Source organism: Sorex araneus, chromosome 4 (assembly GCF_027595985.1).
Source record: "Sorex araneus isolate mSorAra2 chromosome 4, mSorAra2.pri, whole genome shotgun sequence".
Classification (NCBI taxonomy): domain Eukaryota; kingdom Metazoa; phylum Chordata; class Mammalia; order Eulipotyphla; family Soricidae; genus Sorex; species Sorex araneus.
In genome coordinates, this window is record NC_073305.1 from 222,918,497 (window position 1) to 222,929,969 (window position 11,473).

General features: G+C 53.4%; 1 protein-coding gene across 1 annotated transcript; it reads right to left on the reverse strand.

Moving 5' to 3' along the window:
* Window positions 1-438: 438 nt before the first annotated feature.
* Window positions 439-5,843, reverse strand: IL9R (interleukin 9 receptor). Its single transcript, XM_055136852.1, has 8 exons — window positions 5,614-5,843; window positions 5,290-5,401; window positions 5,011-5,189; window positions 4,345-4,490; window positions 3,827-4,019; window positions 3,265-3,370; window positions 2,586-2,670; window positions 439-1,247 (listed from the first exon to the last, which is right to left on the reverse strand). The coding sequence occupies exons 1-8, from the start codon at window positions 5,681-5,683 to the stop codon at window positions 654-656; spliced, it is 1,485 nt and encodes a 494-aa protein (XP_054992827.1). The 5' UTR covers window positions 5,684-5,843; the 3' UTR covers window positions 439-653.
* Window positions 5,844-11,473: the final 5,630 nt, after the last annotated feature.

Genomic DNA, 11,473 nt, shown 5'->3' on the forward strand with positions numbered 1-11,473 from the left:
TCGAGCAACCAGTTTGGCCTTCTTCCTTCCATCGCCTGTCCTTGACCAACAGCCACAAACGGCAGTTCCAGAGCACCGAACGCGGGTGGTGAGACAGAGCCGCCCGGAGAGCCCGAGAGTGCACACGCCCGTCAACGCCCATCAACACCCGTCAACGGCGTGCTTTAGTTTTTTACAGATGATGGCTGTTCACTTTATTGCCAAATACACACATATTTTATAGTGGGTGTCGGCTTAAGAGGATGGTCCAATCACAGAAAGTTTAGCATTATTGGCCTATCACCTCTCCAACTCTGCTTTGCCCCGGTCCTATCCCAACCAAGGCTAGATGCTGCAGTTAGGATGAGTTGCTAAGCACATGTGACAGTTCCTGTGTCTAGGGCACATGTCACTAGGAGGTCAAGTGAGGCTCAAGACCGAACACCCGGTGCTGGCTGTCACCCTGTTCTTGCCAACTTTGCCCAAATACTCCCTCTTTCCAGGCTTTGCTTCTGGGCTACTTTGCAAGGTCAGTTTTAATCTGCACTCGTGTCTGTCACCATGCTCCACACCTTCCCCAGCCACAGTGCAGACTCAGAGCTCAGGGCTCTGGTCTTTGTTCAGAAGAGCATGTGTCCACTTTGTGGGTGTCCTTGGCAGGAGGTCCTGTCCAGTCAGGGGTCAGCTCTAGAACTTGTTCTTTGTCCAGAGCTCAGCACTTCAGAGCTTTCAGTATGGCAAAGTGTGCTGTCTGCCAAGAGGTGGAGAAAAATGTCTCTGCCCTCGTGGAGGTTCCCAGGGCCTTGCCTCAGGTCGTGACGGGCTCCCACACAGGGGCATCCCTGCTGCGCATCCCAGCTTGGCTGGTCGCAGGGAAGGCCCCAGGCCCTGGCAAGGATGGGCACAGAGCTCTGCCACATGCCTGGGGGACCTGAGGGGTGGTTCCTACCATATCCACTAAGGGCACAGTAGCCACTGCTGCTGGCTCCTGTCTCCTCACAAACTGGACTGTTGGGACTGGCAGGGACCCAGTCCTCCTGCGGCAGGTATGCCAGAGGAGGACCTGCCCCTGTATGTGCTGCCAGCGGTGCCTCCTCTGGGGGGCCAGCACCTCTGCTCGCCTCTACTCCCAGTGTTCTCCAGGGTGCTGCCGGGTCCCATGTGAGGACTGCAATGGCCTCCTGGGTGTTGGACTCGGAGGCTCCTGATGAGATGCTGGCACAGGCCTCCTTGGGCTTCAGGGCAGCTTTGTGGGCTCCCATCCAGGTCTAGAACACAGCAGAGAGAAGACGATTGTCTGAGGCAACATGCCCAGGACTCGCCCTCCAGAAAGCCCTGGCATTCTAGCACAGAGGCGCTGCAGCCCCTGTGCCCTGAGTATGGTGTCCCTCATACTGCTTCTGAAAGGACCAGTAAGGACTTCTGAAAGTCCTGTCCTTTCCAGGGCTCCCAGGACTCCCGTCTTTGCATAATTGACGGGCCAAGGACAGGAAAGACCCCGAAGCTGCAGTAGGTCCTTTCAGAAGCAGCCCAGACCATGCACTGTACCCTGACACCCTTACACACTTGTGTATATATGTCTTCAGATGCTTGCCTTGTGTACACACACACAAGTACATCTATGCACACACGCATGCATGATGCAGTATATGTACACAGATGAGCAGATGTGTATGCATGTGAGCTGATGTGCATGTGTTGATACATGTGTGTGCACGTATGTGCTCAGACATAGACTGGAATCAGTGTGGGTCTGAGGCCGGGCCCTGCAGAGGACTGCAGGGCTCTGTGCCCTGGGTGGGACCACAAGTATTTGCAGGGAGCACAGCAGCTTCCGAGGGATTTGAGGAGGGTGTGCCAGAACAATGACGGTGCTGTCCCGAAGCCTCTGCTGTCAGCCTCTGGGATGGCCTGGGGAGCCAACAAAGTGCTCAGATTAAAGCTTTACATTCTGATTCTGGGCCACAAACCTGAGAGCTCTCCTACCCCACAAAAGTGTAAAAGGGCTGGACAGGGGCCGGAGCGATAGCACAGCGGGTAGGGCGTTTGCCTTGCACTCGGCCGACCCGGGTTCGATCCCCGGCATCCCATATGGTCCCCCAAGCATCGCCAGGAGTAATTCCTGAGTGCAAAGCCATGAGTAACCCCTGAGCATGGCTGGGTGTGACCCAAAAAGCAAAAAAAAAAAAAAAAAAAAGGGGCTGGACAGAGGGGAGCCCTGCAATACTGGGGATGGGGGGCTGTGGGGAGAAAGATTGGTGCACCCCCAAAGCAGGATTTCCCTCCTTTATTGTCAAAGGCTGAGAGGGGGAAGTCACAGCTCCTAACAGGAACATCCACAGCCTCCTGCCTGAAAGCCCAGCAGGAGGGAGCCCCCTGAGTAGCACAAAGTGTCTCATGGGCCATGTCACCAGCAAACTGCCCAGGGCATGCACAGGGCAAGTGGCACATCCATCCAGGGACCAGTGAGGCTCCCACGGACAGAGATTCTCCGCACGGACAGCCAGTGGGCACAGACTCCTGTGAGGTGCCCATGCCTGCCCCTCCCCCTCACCCAAAGCTCCGCTAACCCTCTCTCTGCCCCGCCCCCTCCAGAGCCTGCTCACCTGGAAGTTGCCATTGTGCACACTGTAGAGAGGTTGGAAGAATGCCGCTGGAGAGGGCACATGCTGGCAGAAGGTTCTCTTCACCCTGAGACCAGGAAAAGATCAGGAGAGATCTATGGGGAGCAGGTTGTGTCTTTCCAACTCCAGGAAGCCTGCAGTCTTAGCAGGAGCCTAGCATCCTTCCAACAAGTAGGTTATCTCCCCTTCCTGGCTCCACACCCTCTCCCTGGGTGTCACCTAGTGAGGCGCCTCCCTGGATATTGATCTGCAGAAGTGATGAATGCCAAGGCACCGTCCTCTCTAGGGCAAGCCATGGTCTTAGGGGTGGGGGTGACTGGCCCTATCTTCAATTCGTAGAATGAGCCAGCACCTCCAAGAGTGCCAGTGGTGTCTTTAACAGACAAGCAGCTGTTCCCTGCATCCTTCCAAAGAAGACTTGAACCCAACAAGCCCAGTTTAAGTTCTGGGCCCTCCTATGGGGTCCGATTCCCAAAGACTGGCTCCTTGATGACACTTGGGCACAAACACACACACACACACAGACATTCTCAAACATACATTCACCCACTTCACTCATTCATGTACATCCCTTCACACACATCCACCCACTGCTTCCTATTCATGCACACATATTTGCATACACACATATTCTCATTAACTCTGCCCCTTGGTTACTGACCTGGGTCTCAGCTTAAACAGAAAGTAGGTCAGGCTGGTGAGCAGGAGCAAGACGGACACAGAGACAAGGATGCTGTTGGACTGGCCCAAAGGTGGTATCAGGGAACCTGTGAGCATAAGGGTACAGCACTGTAGGTGCCTTAGCACCAGCCTGTTCTTTCAACCCCTTTGACACAGGTGCCCTGCTGAGTGTTCTGGCCAGAATGCAAAATCAGTGGTCCTTGGAGTCCTGTGAGTGCTGAAGCCCTTGGGCCAGCCTTCCTCACCCTATGCCTGCGAGGGTCGGCAAACCTTTCCAGCACCTCTGTCAGCATGCCCCAGCTGTACCTAAGGGGATTCAGGAAGGAGGAGGGTCCCTAAGGAGGTGTGATCAGACTCAGAAACAGGAACATTAACTTGAGGCTGAGCTGTGGGCCACAGTTGTGCCTGATAATAGCCTCTGGCTTCAGTCAGAGAAACCAGGAACTTGGCAGGGACTTGTTTCCAATCAGCCAGACCTCGGGGAGGGCCTGAATGGGGAGATCCAGCCCAGAGTCCCAAAGGGTAGCTTCACATCAGCGTACCTGGCCTCTGGGGAGAGGGGAAGCACACGGGTTGGCTCCATTCGCTCCACTGGCCCTCGTAGTGCTCCTCTTCCTCCATCTCAGCCTCCATCTGGACACGCAGCCTGGCCTCATAAGTAGAACCAGGTTTCAGCTCAATGGCCTCAAGGATGATCCAGGAGACTCCAACAATGCGATCCTTCTGCCTAGCCCGCTGTGAGGTTGGGTACAGTTAGCAGGTTGAATAGTCAGAGGTTGAAACCTTTCTATATCCAGAGTAAGCACACACTCATTTGCAACTGACACATGGCAACACACATGCTTCAGCACACTCACATTTAAGTAACAGGACACACTCATGCTTGCTACACTCATTAATACTTTGCACATTTACACACACACTGAAACACACATGGCATGTTCACCATATTCTGGGTTCCCACAGACACCCAACCTCATGCACACGTGTGTACGCACACCTCTTGTCCCAACCTGAGGAGCTGCTTAAGGCTGCTTCTCCTAAGGAGAGCCCCTGTTACCTCCCAGGCTTCTTCCTTCCTCTTGAAGGCCAGCTCATAGCTGAGAAGGGGACTGAATGGCTCCAAGGCAGGACTGATAGTCCAGGTCAGGACACAGTGGTCAGAGCTGACATTACTCTGCAGGTCGGAAGGAGGGTCCAGCTTCACTGGAACAGAATGAGGGCATGTGTGGGTATGCTTGTTGACACCCCACAACTGGGTATAGGAGACATTCCCAGTATGACAAGGTCAAAGAGGCCTCGCTGGTCCAGCAAAGCCTCAGGTAGGACAGGATGGCAGTGCTCCCTCCTTCCCCTTCCAGACATGGTGTCTTTCCAGTCTCTTTCCCTCGTGCTCGGCTCCCCACCTCACCAGAGTCCCTCCTGCCGGGCTGAAAGGTCACCAACCCAAAGCTTCACCATCCTTGACCCCACTGTCCAGTTGCAGGTGGCCTTTTTCTACAAAGGCCCAGCTTGCTCCCCACTGCAGCTAACTTGGCAGGGCCCTGGGGTGCCCCCATACAGCAAGAAATCTCCTGCCAAGACATGGGGCCTCAATGATAGTACAGTGGGTAGAGCATTTGCCTTGCATGTGGAATGACTCGGATTTGATTCCTGGCATCCCATACTGCTGGGTGTGCTCCCCCTCCCTCCAAATACCCAGAACAAAAGCCAGCTCTGGTCTCACCATATTTCCGGGGCAGATACTGTGGAAACAGGAGGATAACCTGCTCCTTCCCAGACACGTAGTGGTGGAAAGTGATGGTGAAGTTGTCAGAAGGCACGAGCACCTCCTCAGGTGGCAGCTCCACTGTGCAGACACCGGCCTGGAAAATGCATCGGTGCTGGCTGGCCGGCTTGTGGTTGCTGTGAACGGCACATGACAATGGTCTGCTGCACCCTCCAGGCCATGGGAAGGGCTCCCTCCCCATGCCCTTGCTGAGTGGGGCTTGCTGTCCATTCTCACTTGGTGAAGAGGAGCCAGGGGCCAGAATTCTGAGCCCGGTTGGGAGCAGCCCACCAGCAGTCTATCCTGAGGACATTGTTGTTGAAGCAGCTGAAGGCTCCAGGGCTTGACCCTGGAAACAATGACAGGTGGGGGGTGTGTGGGGGGGAAGGATCTGGCAACAGGCACTTTGACAGGGCAACCCTCCCAGAAGCTGTGAAGCTCTGCAGTGTTCATCTGACCCATGGTGTGCAGTGTTGACTGTGCACTGTCGAACCCAGACTTTTCCCTGTGGAGTTTGACAGATGGCAGCCTTGCTTCAGACCCTGGTTCTGCCCTCCTCACCTCCTTCAACAGAGATGTGGGCACCAGTCCAGGAGCCCGTGAAGGTGCAGATCAGGAGCCAGGTAGTCATCTTGCTCCAGGCCTGGTTCTCCAGGGTCCAGCCTTTGCAGGATTCTGTGAGGGCATAGAACCCCAGGATGCCCCCTCGAGATCTCCCCGCCAGGGGCTCTCCAGTTCTCCTCACTCTGAGTGGTCATACCCACACCTTTCTGTGTCCTGTTGGAAGAGTGATGTCTGGTCCACACCCACCACAAATGGGAGCCCAGAAAGGTTCCATGACCTAACTGGACTCGCAGCTACTGAGCACTTGGTGGTACCCCCCCCCCCCCCAAAGTGCGTCCTCACAGTGGGTCTGGACCCTAGTCAGCCACAGCTGTGATTCTGCCTGTAAGCCCTCTCTGGGACCTGCACTGTGTGCCAGCCCAGCTCCTGTCCCTGGAAACAGGGCTTATTATTACACATCATCTACAACCACAAAGCAATACTTTCTTTATTCCTGCTGGATAGCTGTGCTTTTGTTGTTGTTTGCTTTTTGGGCCACCCCCAATGGCTCTCAGGTCCTCTCTTGGCTCTGGGATCACTCCTGACTGGGCTTGGGGGGGACCTTATGAGGTGCTAGGGATTGAACCTGGGTCAGCAACTTGCAAAATAAGCACTCTACTGGCCATCATCCAACCCTTCTGTTAGACAACTGTGTAAACCAAATCATATCCTTGGATTCCAAGATGTGGCAAGTTTTCACAGACACAGGAGCTGAGCACTAAGGAGGGGAGTGCTCTCATCAGTGTCCTGTCACTGACACCTGACAGTACTCAGGGTTTCTTCCTGGCTCTGCTCAGGGATCACTCCTGGTGGGGAGACATCCTGGTGGATCCTTTGCATTGCTGGGTATTGAACCTGGGTCAGCCACACGTAAGGCAAGTGCCTTTTCACTGTGTTATCTACCCAGCCCACAAAATATAATTCTTGAGCCTACCCAATCTATGAGCCACGGCAGAGCACTTGCCACGCATGTGTGAAGCTCTGGGTTTGACTCCCTGCACCACATGGTCCCCTGAGCACTGGGGGCTGCACCAAACCTTAGTGTAGTAGCACTAAGTACTGCAGGGTAGGATTGTCCCAAACCAGCCAACCAGCTTCCGCTGTGTGTCTCTTCACTCTCACAAGGAGCCCTAAGAACATCCTTGGGGGCAAGACTTGTTGCTGGCCTGTCAGCCCAAGTCTCAGGATGCTTGAGGGAACCAGAGGTGAGCTGCAGACCAGGGATGGGTGCTAGGAGGTGCTTGGGTGCAGGGAGGCAGCTGACATCCTGTCCCTTCCGTTTGCAGTTGCAGATGGTGCTCCGATATCTATTCAGCACGAAGGACTAGCCTGGTTTTGTAAGTCTGATGGATGATAAGGAGATGAAAGAGCAGCATGTACATACAGACCACAGCACGTAAGGCACCAGTCTCCACCTCTCCTGCAAGGAGACTACACTCCAAGTCCATCCTGTACCCCAGCAGACCAGCACTGAACATAGAGAAGACCCTGTGCCTGACAGATCATACAGGGCCTTGCACGTGACCAATCCTCATAGGGTCCTCTGAGCACTGCTAGTAGTGATCCTTGAACACAGAGCTAGGATTAAGCACTGTGGATGTAATCCAACACCCCAACTACCGCTACCAAAAATTATAGAAAGACCCTGCTAACATCAGGGAGACCCCCTGAGCAGGGGCCGGAGCGATAGCACAGCGGGTAGGGCGTTTGCCTTGCACGCGGCCGACCCGGGTTCGATCCCCGGCATCCCATATGGTCCCCCAAGCACCGCCAGGAGTAATTCCTGAGTGCAAAGCCAGGAGTAACCCCGGAGCATCGTGGGTGTGATCCAAAAAAAGCAAAAAAAAAAAAAAAAAAAAAAAAAAAAGACCCCCTGAGCAGAAGCAGCTGCGCGCTCGTGCTGCAGAATCCATTTCCGGTTGCAGTTGTGAGTGACCGGCCAGATGGGGAACAGACGGATGCTAGCTCCTGAGGGGGTATGAGGACAGGCTCAGGGGCTCTGAAACTGATGGGGACAGGCTCAGGTCCTGCAGGACAGGCTCCAGTGCACCAGGGTCCATGTGGACAAGGCTGTGTCCTGCTCCACACCAGGCTGCTGCCCACACCAGGGCTTGTGTGGATAGGCTCAGAAGACAGGCTCGGGTCTCTAAGTACAGACCCAGGTTTCAAGGCAGAGTGATACTTGTGTCTGTGCAGAATCCAGCGGCACTGCAGCCACAGATGGGCCCAGGAGTGTGGACTGTAGGGGGCTCTAAGCTCAGCAGCCCTGGGTGCAGCTGTGGGGAGGACAAAACCCAGATGGCGGAGCAGTGGTTCTGAGCACAGAACACTGTCCATACCAAGGACAGGTGAGGAAGCTGTGGCCCTCCAAGAATCCAGAGACATGCCCAGAAGCTGCTACCTGGCACCTCTGTCTGGCACATGCCCTAGCAGTCCCCATGCAAGACAGAGAGCTGCCCCACACTAGAATCACCCATATTTTCTCGGGCACTTCGAACATATGGACGAATTGAGGATGAAAAAGGAAAGAGGGTTTAGAATGGTCACTTACCTCGAGTTCCATTGCTGTCACCTCTGTGAGGCCTCCAACCTCACCTGTTCCTCCACTCACTCACACACACACACACACACACACACACACACACACACACACACACCTCCAAAGGGGTTTCCCTACCCTAAGGTCCCAGGGATGTGGACTTGAGGGAGCTTTCCCACCTGCAGGAGGCTGGACATGTTCACTCACGCCCATCACAGAGACTCCTAGCCCCAGACCACCCACTTGCCTTGGCCTTGACAAAGTTCAGCTATGTCAATGAAGAAGCAAAGTCTCTTTCATAACAGAAAGTCTGCCTCTCCCTGTCAGCTTTGCCTTCCCTCCCTCTGCCCACCATATCCCAGCCCGGTGTGTCTCACATTTGGACTATCAGCATGTGCCTGTACCCTCCTGGCATGGCCCAGCTGAGAGCACAGAGCATATCTGAGAAGCTGCTCCCTCAGACCTCCATGTCCAGGGTTTGTGCATAGGCCCCCATATAGCAGGGAGTGTGTCTGTCTCCTACCTCCTGAGGCCTGTGCTGAGGAGCTGTTGGGAAGCCAGACAGACTCACCTACCCACAAGCATTTGCCCGGTCCCATGGGACTCTGAGAATGCTGGACCAGACCTCCAGGCCTGGAGGGGACTTGTCAGGAGACAGTTCGAGCTTCTGCAGTCAAGCCCCTATGCCTTTCCGGGAGAGAACAGCACAGCAGTGAGGCGCTCTACCAGTCAGCTGACACACCGCCCACATCTGAAGCCACAGAGCAGAGCAAGCTGCTGTCCCAACTGGTGGGGCGCTGTCAACCCCACCACACTCAGTCTTGTCACTCCTGGACACAACTGAAGGAGTCACCCTGGTCACAGTGGGATCCCGAAGGGTTGCCCATCACTAGGAATGACAACTGTGAGCAGCTGTCACCCTGCTCACACTCAGTCTTGAGGAGAACAGCCTGTCACTTGGGACACGATGTTTTCCAAAGGGAGGTGGGTGACCAACCCTCTGATTGGTGAAATCGACACGTTCATCCCAGAAACAGCACTGGTTTGCATTAAATCAGTTTCAGGAGGCAGCACCCAAATGGGTACATGGCAGTGGCCATACCCTTTTCTGACCTCCCCAGAGGTGCAGGCTTCCCTCCATCAGCTTGAAGTGCGGGTACACCTAAACTAATGTGGCCCCAGTACTCAGAAAGAGACAGAAACTGCTGTTCTGTCAGTGCACCAGATGGAGCCTGTTGACAAGTGAGGCACAACCTGCAGGCAATCCAGTTCAGCAGATGCACTTCATCAGTGACTCACTGCGCTGTAAATGTTTTCTTTCTCTTTCTTTGTTTTTGTAGGCCTTTGCACCACATTCAGCAATACTCAGGGTTTCTTCCTGGATCTGTGCTCAGGGATAAATCCTGGTGGAGTGCAGCTGATCCTTTGTGGTGCTGGTTGAGGAACACGGGTTGGCTGTGTGCAAGGAAAGTGTGATCCCTTGGTATAGAGCCATGGAGAAGTCCTGAGCACTGTTGGGTATGGCACAACAACATCCTCTAGTCCAAAAGCTAAATTTTTCTCTCTTTTTTTTCTCTTTTTTTTTAACCGAAAAGGTTCAAATAATAACTTTGGGGGATGAGGGGATGAAATAGTCTTTTCTTATAGGGCATAAAAGCTGTTTTATGCTGGAGTTTTATGCTGGGGCTGGAGTGATAGCACAGCAGGTAGGGCTACGACAGACTGTAGCACTGCCTGTCATTCCGTTGTTCATCGATTTGCGCGAGTGGGCACCAGCAACGTCTCCATTGTGAGACTTGTTGTTACTGTTTTTGGCATATCTAATATGCCATTGATAGCTTGCCAGGCTCTGCCGTGCGGGCAGGATACTCTCGGTAGCTTTCTGGGCTCTCCGAGAGGGATGGAGGAATTGAACCCGGGTTGGCCGCCTGAAAGGCAAATGCCCTACCCGCTGTGTTATCGCTCCAGTCCTAACAACAACAAAGAAAGAATAAAAGAAAAATTACAGGCGACTTGAGGGCCGGAGCAATTGTTACAGAGGATAGGGTGCTTGCCTTACATGTGAGCAACCCGGGGTTCAAGCCATGGCACCTCATATGACCACTTCCTGCCAGAACTGCCCCCTGAACACAAAAGCCAGGAGTAACCCCTGAGCACCGCTGGGTGTGGCCCCCAAACAAAAAACCAAATATACAAACAAAAGAGAACACAAACACCACCCCCCTAACCCCTGATATAGTACAGGGGTATAGTACAGGGGCTAAGAGTTTGTCTTGCATCTCACCAACCCCCCCCCCTTTTTTTTTTTCCTTTTTGGGTCACACCCGGTGATACACAGCGGTTACTCCTGGCTCGGCACTCAGGAATTACCCTTAGCGGTGCTCAGGGGACCATATGGGATGCTGGGAATTGAACCTGGGTTGGCCGCGTGCAAGGCAAACACCCTACCCGCTGTGCTATTGCTTCAGCCCCCCCCCTTTTTTTTTTCACCAACCCCTTTTTGATCCTCAGAGCCCCATATGATTCCTTGAGAGCATCTCCAGGAGTGAACCCTGAGAACAGAGCCAGGAGTAATCCATGAGCACAGCTGGGTGTGGCTCTCAAACCAACCAACAAAATTTAGTACTGGACTGGTGAAGATATAATTTTAGGGAAATGTTTTTCAAGGACTTTTGAGGTGGATAAAAATAAACACAAGTTGAGAAACACCTTTGGGTTAGATCCTCTAGTCCTAAAGCCAATTTTTTTTCTTTTTTTTTTTTTTTGTTTGTTTTTGGGTCACACCCGGCGATGCACAGGGGTTACTCCTGGCTCTTCACTCAGGAATTACCCCTGGCGGTGCTCAGGGGACCATATGGGATGCTGGGATTAGAACCCAGGTCAGCTGCGTGCAAGGCAAATGCCCTACCCGCTGTGCTATTGCTCCAGCCCCAATTTTTTTTCTTTTTTAAAAACCCAAAAGGTTCAAATAATAACTTTGGGGAATGAGGGGATGAAATAGTCTTTTCTTATAGGGCATAAAAGCTATTTTGAGGGGCTGGAGCTATAGCACAGCGGGTAGGGCATTTGCCTTGCACATGGCCCACTAGTGTTTGATTCCCAGCATCCCATATGGTCCCCTGAGCACCGCCAGGAATAATTCCTGAGTGCAGAGCCAGGAGTAACCCCTGTGCATCACCGGGTGTGACAAAAAAAAAATCTGTTTTGACTGAAAGTCATGAAAAAAAAATCCACAAATATCTTTAGATTGAATCATCTAGGTCTATTTTAGTTCCTTTC